The sequence below is a fragment of the Mauremys reevesii genome, linkage group 2 (assembly GCF_016161935.1).
Source record: "Mauremys reevesii isolate NIE-2019 linkage group 2, ASM1616193v1, whole genome shotgun sequence".
Classification (NCBI taxonomy): Eukaryota; Metazoa; Chordata; order Testudines; family Geoemydidae; genus Mauremys; species Mauremys reevesii.
The window spans coordinates 74,672,596-74,687,848 of record NC_052624.1 but is presented as its reverse complement, the minus strand read 5'-3'; the positions used below and the strand labels follow the sequence as shown (position 1 = coordinate 74,687,848).

Sequence of the window (15,253 nt, the reverse complement as noted above, 5' to 3'; positions counted from 1 at the left end):
ATATCTCTATATAGTTTATTATAAAAGCAGATACAAAAACATTTTAAATAAAATATTTTCATCATAAATCTTAACTTTATGTGAATAAACATGTTTCCTATTGATTTATAAAGCAGTCTCCTAGAAAAATATCAATGTCTGACAAAGGCTTTTATAATTGCACTGGACACACTTCTCTCTATATATATTTATTAATGGAGAATTGTTTTGTTAATTTCAATGGCACATTTTATTCCTCTGTGAGATGAGCACAAGTCACAGAAGACACCTGAAGACAAAACTTGTAGGAAATACTGACTGCTGATAGCTTTACTTTAAAGTCCAATATGAGGCCAACTTCAAATCTAAACCTCTTGGAGGGCGAAAAGAATGTAAGTAATGTCTGATGGATGAATTTTGGAATGCACATTTTTTGCTAGCTATACTGCATAGCTGGGAGCAGCTCTAACCACTGTGTATGTGCAGTATGTGACAATCTTATGTTAGAGAGTGTTCCCACTGCACCCAGATCTGCATGGGAATTCAGAAATGGAGGACACCGATGTTCTTTCCTGGCTTTTGCAAATAAGGCATGAAACAGAGTCTGAACTAAGAAAAACTGAAAAAAGAACCGGAGAAGTTCATAGAGGATAGGTCCATCAATGGCTATTAGCCAGGATAGGCAGGGATGGATGGTGGCCCTAGCCTGTTTGCAAGAAGCTGGGAATGGGAAATGGATTACCTGGTCTGTTCATTCCCTCTGGGGCACTGCTGGAAGACAGAATACTGGGCTAGATGGACCTTTGGTCTGACTTCCCTATAGCTTTTCTTGTGTGTCAAGAAATTAGACATGCTGTGTATAAAAGAGTTTGTTTTTATATCACTATATGAAGAGTAAAAAGAAGTACTGCCTTTCATCAGAATGTACAGCAAATGCAAAACAGCTGCCTTATTATCGGCCTTGCCTGGTTTCCTAGGGTCGGGCGAAGGAAGCATGTTCCTCTGATATTTTGCAGCCTGCTAGCATGAAGTGTAAATTCAAAGCAATAAACATATAAGGGAGAATGACTTTGTATGGAGACACATGTTAAGAGTCAAACACAACCCCTCTTTTTTGGAATATTTCGAGGAACATAGTTAAGCATCTGAGTGCGCTGGTGACCCACTGAACAATACATACCAAAACTTTTGAAACCAGCTGCAGAAATGATTGCATAGTTACTGCATAACTGAAACAGACTCTGAGGCCAAATCTGTCTGTCTGCTGTGAACAAGCTCTCTAAAATACAGAGCAGCAAGGCAACAGCAGGATATGTACAAGTATGTGATTTGAAAGCCACCTTTCTATTGCCTATTGTTCCTATGCATTTGGTTAGGTGCCTAGCACGCCGTTGCTGGTATTATGAGAGACCTCTCCCTCTGTTTCCTTAATGGGCAGGGTTCTCTTAGGTACTGGTAGTTTCCTGGAAGCACATTTTACTCTTTCCAGAGTATGGCTGTATATATAAGAATAGCTATTCTGTAGTTCTATACAGGCATTAATAAAGTGCAAATATTATTGGCTATTGTCAAATCTTGTTTCCTGAGGAAGTGCTAACACAGCTTAGCCATGACAAGATCTAAGGCAGCCACGGTATGACACCAACTCCCTATTTTTGGTTCCCACAAATTCTTGTCCTTCTCTGGAGACACCACTTAAAAGGAGTGGCAAGATCCTCAGTACTTCAGGAAGCAAGTCCAGGCATCGATTGGGACCTCTTCTTTTTCCAAGCTGCATGAGTTCAGGAGCAACTTCCCTCCTTTACGCAAGCCTGAGCTGGTTGCTACTTGGTGGTGGTCACAGTGCAGTCTTCTGGGATTTTCTCCTCTGAACAACTTCTTCCTGAGAGTCTGTCCTGGTGCTCAAGCTCATTGAAACGCTCAGCCACGCACTGCGCAGTGAGCCGGGCTTCGGGGTCGTGATCCCAACACTCAATAAGAGTCTCACACACCGTCTGGATACCCTGCAATGGGCACAGAAACACAGCAATGAATTCCTCTACAGGATAGTTAGGTCTCGGGCAATGCAAGCACTTGTGTGTGAGTAACTTTGTGCGACTTCTTGGGTGAGCAAAGTTACTGACGTACATACATGTTTACAGAATTGGTCTCCATCTGATGTGAAGTGTAGTGAGAACTCGATACAAAAATACTGCACTATTTACAGCAGATTACAGCAGAGTTACTGCAGGTTTTGGACTATTACTGCAGAGTACTGTAGTATAAAATACAGTGGACCATTACTGCAGAATCCAGCAGTGTGTTTTAGAAGCGTGATATGGTACATGATACCCTCACTATTACTGGTCAGCTGATCATGAAGAGGGTAATGGGAAATCCAAGTGAAATCTGGAGAAAAACTAAGTATCAGGCCCCAGTTCAGGTCCTTATGGTTTCTTGGATCTATGTAGAAACATAAGCCCTGATCTTGCAGACACATTACTCACAGGTATTTGGCTGTAATTGCAGTGCTGCTGCACATGTTTACTGGAAATAAAAACAGCTGTGTCTTAGCAATATCTTTATAAACAAGAGAGATTTGCCAGGAAATTGTGTGTTTTGCTTTCTGACACTAAAGGCCATTAAGCAGGATTTATATTAAACTTTTTATTGAAAAAAACACACTTCACAATACCATATTAATTATATAATTTCCCTAATTGGTGATGTTGACTGATGTCAATGTTAATAGCAGAATGTTACTGTCTGTATACAAATAACATTCATTTTCTGCTGGCATTGAAATTACAAGCAGTAAATTAAATTAAATATTAAACATTAACTTGGAATCAATAGTGCAACAAGTCTCATTAAGGGGGAAAACACTGCAATATGTAAATCTATTCCAGAATGTTATCACTATGAATAATGGGTTCATTACCAAACCACAACTGCAGAGGAAGAGAATGAATATGGAGGAGCCATTACAGTAAAAGCAACTTCTACTGATTTCAAAATGAGTACTAAAGAATTCTGGGGTAGATCCCCACCTGGGATAAACTGTGATAGCTCCACTGAAGTCGATGCCCTGCTGAATTTCTGGTGGCGCTGCATGAAATGTTGAGAGGATTTATAGGGTGGGAACCAAATTTCCTTTTATTAAAGCTCCGTATCAGTGAGATCAAATCCAGTACTGTCATAAGAACATAAGAAAGGCCGTACCGGGTCAGACCAAAGGTCCATCTAGACCAGTATCTGTCTACCGACAGTGGCCAATGCCAGGTGCCCCTGAGGGAGTGAACCTAACAGGCAATGAATGATCAATCTCTCTCTGCCATCCATCCATCCCCATCCTCAACAGAGGCTAGGGACAGACACACATACCATACCCATCCTGGCTAATAGCCATTTTATGGACTTCACCATGAATTTTAGTCCTCCCCTTTTAACATTGTTATTAGTCCACAGCTTCCTCCCCTCTCCTGGTAAGGAGTTCCACAAGTTGCTGCGTGTGCAAGAAAGAAGAACTTTTTTTTTTTTTTTTTAAACCTGCTGCCTATTAATTTCATTTGGTGACCCCTAGTTCTTGTATTATATATATAAAATAACTTTTCTTTCTTTTCCTTTCAATCTCACACATCTTCACTTTCCTCTATATACCCATCTCCCCTTTAGTCTTCTTCTTTTTCTTTTCCACCTCTTTAATCTTTCTTCATATAGGACCCCTCTCTCTCCCTCCCTAAATCATTTTATCTTTCTTTTCTTTTTTTGCTTTTTTTAGAATTTTTCTTTTTGAGAGAGATTTTTGAGGTGATCTGTACACAGTATTCGTACAATGGGATGATTTTGTGGATTATTATAATATATTTTATATTCTATATATGTCAATTTCCCTAAATTAGCCTTTTGATTAAACCTCACTTCCGGCCAGACTGTGCCCAGCCCCTGAAGTACAGAGACTGTGCCGTTCTAGGGGGCCTGTTGGGTAAGCACCGCAATCTCTCCATAATGGTGGAGTTAGGGAGCAGCAACTATCCTGCCACCTGATTCCACAGGGCAGCGGCTAGTGAGCAGCACTCACCTGTTGCCAGACAAGGGGCAAAGTGTCCTGGGGCTTCTCCAGCAATTGCTCTAAGGCTTATGGGGCATCTGTAGCTCATCTAGTAGAGCTGGCAGCACAACTGGAGTGTTTCCCTGCTCCTGTTTCTCTCAGACAATCAATCAGGCTGGTTCCTGCCCTCATTTATTTGGCCCTACTTCGTTAGTGACTGGCAAGTGTGTTCTTCTGTGAGCAGCTGTCAATTTATTTCACTGATGTGATCAATAGGCTCAGGACTGAGTTGTCTGCTTTTGTACCAGCCAGAGCAGACACTGAGAATTACACAGCCTTGCCTGGTTTTCAGACAGTTTCACTCAGGCCTTGTCTGCACAGTGCCACAGAGAGAGAAAGAGAGTGTGAGTGAGTGAGTGTGTACTGCACAGCGCTCTGACGTGTTGCACTCTCACTGCATTGTGTAGATCCCACTGGCTCAAATGACAAGGTACCTAGTTTGCATTGACATAGTCCGGTTTCAAACGGGACCACGTTAACACACGCTAGGCACCTCTGAGTCAGCAGGGTCTATACAAGGCAGTCAGAGTGCTCCACAATTCACACCCCTGTAGTCCAGACTGTGGCAAGCCCCGGACTGTGACTAACCAAATGTGAGAAGAACCCATGTTCTTCAGGACCGGTTAGGGCCAATAGAGAGGTTCAGAGCCCACAACTGAAGAGGATTGTTAATGCTTCCCTTTCAAAGCCCTGAACGAGCTGAGACTGCCTCTCCTCTGTTGCCTTAACCCATCAGATCAGCTAGCATGCTCTTGCTGATGGTCCCTAGGAAAAAATTCTGAGTCTGACAGCAGTTATTTCTCACCTGAAGGGAGCCTCATATGGAATTTTCTCCCCTTTGACCCTTCAGAGCCAGAACTGGGAGTGCTTTAGGGGGCAATATATTTCACTGAGATTTGGCTGATTGATCTGGGTTTGGTTTCTAGCTAAGGTGGATCATTTAGGGTAGAGATTGTGTCTTCTGAGGCCACGGGTGCAGTAGAACTTCACTGCCCTGCACTAAGGGAGTGGGGTTGGAAGAGGAAACCCAGTGCAGTATGATGAGGTGTGTGATTTACTAAGGATGTGGATGGGCAGGAGCACCAGCACTGCCAGCCTATTAAGAAACTCTAGCCCTTTTCTTAACAGATGGTGCAGCCAGTTCAGCCCTCTGCACCCCAGGGCACTGGATGAGGGACTGTGTCTGGACTGCATCACCCCTACTCAGGGCAGTGGCTGAATGCTACAGTCACTTGCACGGCATGTTCTTACCTGATGGTTGAGCCAGGAGCTAGGGATCTCTGGACGCCCTCTATCTCGCAAGACATTGTCCTTCATGCTTTCAACACAAGGGTGCTCTCGTACTTTAGAACCAAATGGGGGCTCGTAGTCTTTCACTTCTGCCAAGGGAACAAGTAAACACAGAGACGTAGATGGGTTTGCCTGTTTATATTGGTGCCAAGAGCCATTAACAGAAGTAGGATCAGCTGCTTAACTGCCACAGCCCATGGTGTACCAGCTGACCAGCTTCAAATAAAGCCACACCTGTGGCTTTTTCTAAAATGTAAGTATTTTTTTCTTTTTTTCTGGCAGGCTCATTCTATCCTCATTCACATTATTCCCCAATACTTACTCACATTAATAGCAATCACCGCATCATAGTGACTCTCAACAATTTGGGAGTCTGATCTAGGAGCCCTCATTGAGGCAACAGCTTTGCCTGAGCAGAAAATGCAGGACTGGCCCCTTTGGGCTGACCTCGTTTGCAAATCCAGGGAAAACACTTTGAGGGTGGACATCCAGCTGAAATCTGTCTAGGGTTTACATATGAATGTGACTGGTCTCTAAAGGACAACAGTTGCTTGAGAAATTGAAAGGTGCAGCTTATTAAGGCAAGAAGCAGTGCTGAAAGCTGGTGTATAGGCCTCCCTGCTCACTGATGTGATGATCACTGGAGACAAGAGTGTACTTCCCTCCCCCCCCCAATATTAATTTACAGGAGGGGGGGAGAAGATAGATTCTGACCTATTGGCACTATGTAGTGGGCCTGGATTCATGACAGCAATCCTTCCACTCTAGTTTTTGTTTGTGTTCTCTATATTTTTGTATGGGTGCACATGAGTGCGTGTGAGAAAGACTAAGCCATATGGGACCTTTGGAGAAAACTCAAGAAATCTCTGGGAGCGGCAATATTACAGTAAATGCTGACACAATGTAGAAAATGCTGTGGTTTCTTTGGAAACAGATGGAGAATTTACTCCCAGGGACAGGCTAATGACTTACCGGTACTGGATAAAGATTTATGAGGTTGGCCTGTTCTACTGCCTATTGTTTCATTCCAGGAATTAATTGAGGGCCCCTTGAAAATGTGACACATATAAGAAAAACTGAAATGTAATCGACAGGCTATTCTAGTGACTGTATTTACATACCTAGAAGATGCACAAGAAGGAATAGGATAAAGAATAAGGGCAATATTATAATGCTATAGGACAAATCAATGGTACGGCCTCAGCTGGAATACCATGCAGCACATCTTACAGGCTATTTCATAATTAAAAATTATTCCTGGAAAGATGACAAGAATGATCCAGGGCCTGGGGAAATTCTTGTAAGAAGAGAGATTGAACACATTGGGAATGTTTATGTTAGAAAGGAGACTAATAAGAGGGGACATGATAAAAAGTGCTTCATATAATGAATGGTACAATAGAGAAGGTAGAACAGGAACTTGTGTTATGAGCAGGGAGAACAGACGAATAGGGGACATTCAATGAAACTGAAGGGTGGCAAATTCACCGGATAAAAGAAATACTTTTTATACAATGCATAATTAGTCTGTGGAACTCATTGTCGCAGGCTGTTGTTGAGACCAGGAATTTAGCAAAATTCAAAGAGGAATTTGATATTTATACGGATACCAAAAATATCCCGAGTTACAACACTTACTGATAATGACAATTTATGGAGGGAATATTAAAGCTCATGCTGCCGAGCTTAAGCCAATCTCTAAATACTGAAGATCAAGATGAGATCTAATGTGGGTGCAGGTTATCCCACATATGCTTAAGGTGGGGTGGGGTTCTTACACCTTCCTCTGAAGTGTCTGATAGCATCCACTGTCTAAACACTAGATCAACTGGACCACAAGTCTGATCCAGTATAGCAGTCCCTAAATTCTTCAGAGTACATCACTGTATTTAAGTTTTGAATATAATTAAACAAGCACTCAATTAAGGGCCAGAGTCTTCCAGTCCTGCTCCTGATGATTAGTACCTTGATCCACAGATAGTTCCACCAGCAGTGTAAGACTGCTTAACAAGAGTATGGCTAGCAGAATATAGCCCTTAAAACCAAATGGAAACTGCCATCTTGACAGTCTGATGCCCATGAGTACAATGCAATGCCTGCACAATGAAAAAGCAGATACATTCAGTCTCAAAGTTGTTGCAAGCTTTAACCATTAATAAGCAAATCTAATTGAAATCAATATCAGAACCATGCAATACCTTGGGAAGTGTTCTGTTTTGTCATGAATTCTAATGGGATCGGCATTCCCCTGACTCCTGATCTATTTGTTACTACTATTTATCATTTGACAATGGCAGTGCCTATGCACCCTGGTCAAAGGATCACGGCCCTATTGCAATATAGACAAACAACAGAGAAGACAGTCCCTTTCCCAAGGAGCTTACAGTCCTAGTCAGTCAGAACATGATAGGAGGATAGAACAGACAAAGGCCGGCGGGGAGGGAAGAAGGGAGAGGAGGAGGATGAAACCATTTCCTGCTGGAAAGTATCAATAAAAAGGCAGCCTCATTATGAGACACCAGCACCATCAACTGTTATGGGGGATATAGTGACAGTTGTTTGCAGTGTTGCTGTAACCATGTTGGTCCCAAGATAGGAGAGAAACAAGGCGGGTGAGGTAATATCTTTTATTGGACCAACTTCTGTTGGTGGAAGGGACAAGCTTTTGAGCTACACAGACGTGGAGGCTCATGGTTCAATGCTTGATACTCTTAATTTTTATCTTAGAAAATGGCAAATTATGCATTTCTCAGCAGGTGATCAAGAATTTTTTACTTATGATTTAAGTCAAGCTCTATGTGAATGGAAATTCAAATTCAATTAACTATACAGAAACATTTTAACTTTGTTAAAATAAAACTACCTTAAATGGGCTGGATACACAAGAAAAAAGTTTCTCACAGACTATCAAAACATCTTTTGCATTTAAAACTAACTTATTTATTAAGCAAAGGAACTATAATAAAGAATTAAAGGAGAGTAATGCAAATCAACCTGGGTTTATGGAAAATACATACTGTCAAACTAACTCGATATCCTTTTTGATGAGATTATAAGTTTGGTTAATGTAATATACCTAGACTTCCGTAAAGTGTTTGACTTGTTTCTGCATGACATTTTGATTAAAAACTAGAGCAATATAAAATTAACAGACATTAATGAATTACAAAATGTCCAACTGATAAGCCTCAAAATGGGGAATTGTTATCAAGTGGGTGTGTTCAAGTGGGGTTCTGCAGGGGGGAGGGACAGCTCAGTGGTTCGAGCATTGGCCTGCTAAACCCATGGTTGTGAGCTCAATCCTTGAGGGGGCCACTTAGGGATCTGGGGCAAAAATCAGTACTTGGTCCTGCTAGTGAAGGCAGGGGGCTGGACTCGATAACCTTTCAAGGTCCCTTCCAGTTCTAGGAGATAGGTATATCTCCATTTTTTTTTTTAATATTGTTTCTTAGCCCTATGCTATTTAACATTTTTATCGGTGATCTGGAAGAAAACATAATATTGTCTCTGATAAAGTATGCAGGTGACACACATTGGGGGCGTGGTAAATAATGAAGGGGACAGGTCACAAAGAATGTAGGCCATATGTACAGAATGGGGGACTCTATCCTGGAAAACAGTGACTCTTAAAAAGATTTGGGGAGCATGGTGGATCATCAGCTGACCACAAGCTCCCCATGGAAGTCTGTGATCAAAAGAGCTAATATGATCTTAGGATGCATAAACAGGGGAATCTCAAGTAGGAGCAGAGAGGTTATTTTACCTACATGTTTGGCACTGCTGTGACTGCTGCTGGAATACTGTGTGCAGAACTGGTGCCCACAATTCTAGAAGGATGTTGATAAATTGGAGAAAGTTCAGAGAAGAGCCACAAGAATGATTAAAGAATTAGAAAACCTGCCTTTTGTGATAGAGTCGATCTACTAAGCTTAACAAAGAGGGGTGACTTGATTTCAGTCTATAAGTACCGACATGGGGTACAAAAAATTAATAATGGACTCTTCAATCTAAGAGAGAAAGCTATAATGCAATTTAATGGCTGGAAGTTGAAGCTAGACAAATTCAGACTGGAAATAAGACGTAAATCTATAATAGAGTAATGAACCATTGGGAGTAATGAACCATTGGAACAATTTACCAGTGGTCGTGGTGGATTCTCCACGTTTAAATCAAGACTGGATGTTTTTCTAAAAGATCTGCCCTAGGCATTATGTTGGGAAAGTTCTATGGCCTGTGTCATACAGGTCATCAGCCTAAATGATCATAATGCTCCCTCTGGCCTTCCACCCTGTGAATCTGTGGCCTGGTCTACACTACGCATTTAAACTGAATTTAGCAGCGTTAAACCGAATTAACCCTGCACCCGTCCACACAATGAAGCCCTTTATATCGATATAAAGGGCTTTTAAAACCGATTTCTGTACTCCTCCCCGACGAGGGGAGTAGCACTGAAATCGGTATTGCCATGTCGGATTAGAGTTAGTGTGGCTGCAATTCGACGGTATTGGCCTCTGGGCAGTATCCCACAGTGCACCATTGTGACCGCTCTAGAAAGCAATCTGAACTCAGATGTACTGGCCAGGTAGACAGGAAAAGCCCCGTGAACTTTTGAATTTCATTTCCTGTTTGCCCAGCATGGAGCTCTGATCAGCACGGGTGGCGATGCAGTCCCAAATCCAAAAAGCGCTCCAGCATGGACCGTACGGGAGATACTGGATCTGATCGCTGTATGGGGAGACAAATCTGTTCTATCAGAGCTCCATTCCAGAAGACGAAATGACAGCATTTGAAAAAATCTCCAGGCTATGATAGACAGAGGCCACAGCAGGGACTCAGCACAGTGCTGCGTGTCAAGCGTAACGGAAAGCCAAAGAATCAAATGGACGCTCATGGAGGGACGGAGGGAGTACTGAGGACTCCAGCTATCCCACAGTCCCCGAAAAGCATTTGCATTCTTGGCTGAGCTCCCAATGCCTGAAGGGTCAAAAACATTTTCCCGGGTGTTTCAGGGTGTATGTCGTCAATTTACACCCTTCTCCCTCCCCCACGAAAGAAAAGGGAAAAAAATCGTTTCTTGCCTTTTTTCAATGTCACCCTATGTCTACTGCATGCCGCTGGTAGACGGGGTGCTGCAGCGCTGAACACCAGCATCCCCTTCCCGGTGGCAGATGGTGCAAAATGACTGGTAGCCATCGTCATCATCAGCCCGTGAGTGCTCCTGGCTGGCCTTGGTGAGGTCGGCCGAGGGCGCCTGGGTAAAAATGGGAATGACTCCTGGTCATTCCCGGCAGACGGTACAAAAGGCTTGGTAACCGTCCTCATCATAGCAGCTGGAGGCTGAGCTCCATCAGCCCCCCCCCCCCCTTCATGTCTAAAGAAGATTCTGTACTCCTTGGACTATCATAGCAGCGGGAAGCTGCGCTCCTCTCCCCCCTACCCTTTAATGTCCTGCCTGGACTATCATGGCAGCTGGAGGCTGCCTCCCTCTCATTTTATCTCACTAAAAGTCAATGTTTCTTATTCCTGCATTCTTTATTACTTCATCACACAAATGGGGGGATACTGCCACGGTAGCCCAGGAGGGTTGGGGGAGGAGGGAAGCAATGGGTGGGGTTGTTGCAGGGGCACCCCCTAGAATGGAATGCAGCTCATCATTTCTGCGGGATCTCTGGGGCTCTGACACGGAGCGGCTGTGCTCTCTGGTTCTCTAGTACACTTGTCCCATATTCTAGGCAGGACTGACTATTTTTAGACAAAACATAAAGAAGGGAATAACCCGGGGAGTCATTCCCATTTTTGTCCATGCGCCCCCGGCCAACCTCAGCGAGGCCAGCCAGGAGCATCCATGACAGCAGCAGACGGTACAAAAGGATTGATAACCATCATCGCCAATTTCCAATTGCAAACAGTGCAAAATGACTGATAACCATCATCTCATCGCCAATTTACAATGGTAGACGGTGCAATAGGGATGGTAACTGTCTTTGCTACCTTGCAAAGGCAAATGAATGCTGCTGTGTAGCACTGCAGTACTGTGTCTGTCAGCACCATCCAGTACACATACGGTGACAGTGACAAAAGGCAAAACAGGCTCCATGATTGCCATGCTATGGCGTCTGCCAGGGCAATCCAGGGAAAAAGGGCGCGAAATGATTATCTGCCGTTGCTTTCACGGAGGAAGGATTGAGTGACGACATTTACCCAGAGTCACCCATGACACTGTTTTTGCCCCATCATGCATTGGGATCTCAACCCAGAATTCTAATGGGCGGGGGGAGACTGCGGGAACTATGGGATAGCTACCCACAGTGCAACGCTCTGGAAATCGACGCTAGCCTCGGTACATGGATGCACACCGCCGAATTAATGTGCTTAGTGTGGCCACATGCACTCGACTTTATACAATCTGTTTTTAAAAAACGGTTTATGTAAAATCGGAATAATCCCGTAGTGTAGACATACCCTGTAAAAGCTTGTCCCTTCCACCAAGAGAAGTTGGTCCAATAAATGACATTGTCTCAGCCACCTTGTCTCTCTCACAGTGAAACAGTGTCAGGTATTCCTAAAAGCTTGTTTGAATATGTACGTGTCCATCACCCTGCTCATTGTCTGTCCCTCTGTGCAGATCTCAGAGGCGTCTCAGGCAGGGAAGATGATGCAGTGGAGGTGGTTGATTCCCTCCCACTTAGCCTGATCAAAAAATCCATTGGAGTTGATGAAAAGACTCCCATTGGTCTCAATGGGTTCGGGATGAGGCCGACAGGGAGTACAGGGTGAGATTGGGTGTGGGGAGCCTCCCCGCTGCACAATGGGATAAATGAGCCCTGTTTGTTTAACTGTCATTCCAGTGTTCTGTTATTAATCACTGCAGTTTTTTGTTAGCACTTAAATAAATAAAGCCTAGCTCTTACAAACCACCCTTCATCAGTAGATCTCAAAGCACTTTAGAAAGGAGGGCGACATCATTACCCCCATTTTCCAGCGGTGGAAACCGAGGCACAGAGAGTCAGAGTCACCCAACTGGCCAGGTAGAGCTGGGAATAGAACCCAGATCTTCTGAGTCCAATGTCAGTGCTCTATCCACTAGACAACACTGCCTTCTCACAGATGCTGGCTAGGCTGGTGAGGGAAAAAGCTGATCTACATTCTTCTAATATTTCCCCTGACTGAAATTATTTCTCTAGAATACCCAAATGAAAAGGTTGAATAGACTTTTTTTTAAAGGGGGAAATTTCGGTAAGGTGCCTGTTCTCATAACCAACGTTATAAGAACACACTTCTCTTTGTTAAGCTAAACAGCTTGAGCTCCTTGAGTCTATCCCTAAAAGGCAAGTTCTCTAAAATTCTTCTGACTCTTCTCTGAGCCCTCTCCAATTTATCAACCCCCATCTTGAATTGCAGACCCCAGACCTGGACACAGTATTCCAGCAGTGATCACACCAGTGCCAAATACAGAGGATTGCATTAGCACTTTTGGCCACAGCATCACTCTGGGAGCTCATGATAATCTACCCCGACCTGCCAATCTTTTTCAGAATCACTGCTTCTCAGAATAGAGTCCCCCGTCCTGTAAGCATGGCCCGCATGCTTTGTAGACACTGATATTTAGCCATACTACTACACACGTTGTTTGCTTGTGCCCAGCTTTCTAAGTGATCCAGATTGTTCTGCATCAGTGACCGCGCAGCAGCCTTCTTAGCACCACGTGGGCACTCAGGGAACCCGCCTGGGGAACTGCTGTGGCTGGGGGAGGGATGCCCCTCCCCCAGCCTGAACCTAGCCCGGCCCCCAACCTGTCACGGCCGGGGCAGCCGGCCAATGGGAGCTGGGAGGGTATTGCCTGCGGGCAAGAGCAATACTCCGAGCCTTCTGCCCCCCCCCGCCTAGGACCTAAACCTGCTGGCTGCTTCTGGGGTGCGGCACGGTGCCAGGCAGGGAGGGAACCTGCCTTAGCCCTGCTGCATTGCTGACCAGGAGCCACCCAAGGTAAGCCCACACCCCAACCCCAACCCGCTACCACAGTCCTGAGCCACCCCCCACAAACCCAGAGCCCCCTCCTGCCCTCCAAACCCCTCAGCGCCAGCCCCACCCCAGAGCCCTCACCCCTTCCTGCACCCCAACCCCTGCCTTAACCCACAGCCCCCTCCCGAATCCCTCAGCCCAACCCTCCCAGCCAGGACCCACCTCCTGCACCTCAAACCCATCATCCCTGGCCCCACCCCAGAGGCCACATCCCCTCCCACACCCCAACCCCAACCCACAGCCCTCTCCCACACCCCAACCCCAACCCACAGCCCTCTCTCACATTCCAAATTCCTCGGTCCCACCCCCTAGCTGGGAGCCCCCTCCTGCACGACATGAATTTTATTATGTGCACCAATCTGGAGGGAACACATAATAGAGGGAACACTGGTGTCCTGTCCTCCTCATTATTTACCCCCTCACCTCCAATTTTTGCATCATCTGCAATCTTTATCAGTGATGATTTTATATTTTCTTCCAGGTCATTAATAAAAATGTTAAATAGTGTGGTTACTGTAATACAAATAATAATGATAATTAATATTAATTGAGCATTTCCATTGCTCCATTTTCACCTCATCATTCTGTGGGACAGTTTTGTCTCGTGTGGAAGGCCAGCCCCTAGAACATTACCTATTGTGTCTCACAGAAATGTGAAAAAAGTGTCCAGCTTGCCTGAAGATGACAGGCAAAAAACTGGAGGGTGACAAATTTTCAGATTAACCAAAATAACGTTTGCACACATCTGTGATGATCATCCAGCATACTAAAATATAATCTCTGACAGCACAGCTCATCAGAGGCTCTCAAGACACTTTACAAACACTGATGTGTAAACTGAAAGCATACAAATGTTCAAAACTGGGTATTTCAGGCACCTAAGTCAGTGGGAGCTCAGCATGCTTGAAAATCTGGACACTAGCTTAGATGACTAAATATAGATTCAGGCTCCTAACTTTAGGAACACAATTTTCAAATCCTTGTCTACAGCTAAGTGACTTAAATAAATACTTAACCTTTATATATAATTTCTCATAGGTCTCAAAGCACTTAACAAAAGATAGCGGGGGGAGATTTTCTAAAACACCTAAAAGATTTAGGAGCACAAGTCACATTATTGATCTTGGCTCCTAAATAACTCATGTGCTTTTGCATTTTCCCTATTTTAGAGATGGGGAAACTGAGAGGTTCAAACATGTGCCCCAGTTTACACATGAAATCAGTGGCAAAGGTGGGAATAGAACCAGACTGTCCTGAGCTCTAGTCCCCTATTCTAGCACTAGACACATACTCCCTCTTCAAACATAAGCTTTGTTCATCCCTTTCACAGAATTGCAGCTAGTTATTTCTGTGCATTTTTCCTATTAAGCCATAGTGGGCAGGGCACTTCTCACATACAGGTGGAGACCCTGCCCTTACTGCAACTAAGGGGAGTTCCACATCAGCTTGGCTGAGCCTGAGGATCATCAGGTAGGTGCCTGTCAGACTATGGAGCAGCTCCAAAGCAATGTTATGGTTAGGTTTAAGGAGCTGCTGAATGGCTTATCCCTCAGCTCCATGGGGTCTTAGCAATCCATCCCCCTTGTCTCCCATCCAGAGGCCCCGCAGAACAATGCAATAGACCAATATTGCAGAAGGAGATGGCACAGCGGAGAAGGAGGATGCCTTGGAACGGGGAACAGTGTTCTCTTCCAGATGGGTGTGGTCTGAGGTGGGCGGGGGAACTAAGCTATACATCTCCACCTCTGATTGCTCCTGGTGAGATGTTCTGCACAGCTGATTGCTCTGTGTTAGAATTGTCAGCTGGCTGTGCTGTTTCTAAGGTGCATACTCTTTAAGACTCGCTACATCTGACTGTCAGCCAGAGACTTG

The 15,253-nt window shown here is 44.4% G+C and overlaps 1 protein-coding gene across 3 annotated transcripts in view; it reads right to left on the bottom strand.

Moving 5' to 3' along the window:
- Nucleotides 1–731: 731 nt before the first annotated feature.
- TGFBR2 (transforming growth factor beta receptor 2) overlaps nt 732–15,253 on the bottom strand; it is a 68,041-nt gene continuing 53,519 nt past the window's right edge. For all 3 annotated transcript variants that reach the window (XM_039525934.1, XM_039525933.1, XM_039525935.1), the window contains 2 exons: nt 5,321–5,448; nt 732–1,982 (listed from right to left, as the gene is read on the bottom strand). In XM_039525934.1, the coding sequence (XP_039381868.1) occupies nt 1,803–1,982; nt 5,321–5,448 (308 nt within the window). In that variant the 3' untranslated portion in view covers nt 732–1,802. The remainder of the gene's footprint in view (nt 1,983–5,320; nt 5,449–15,253) is intronic.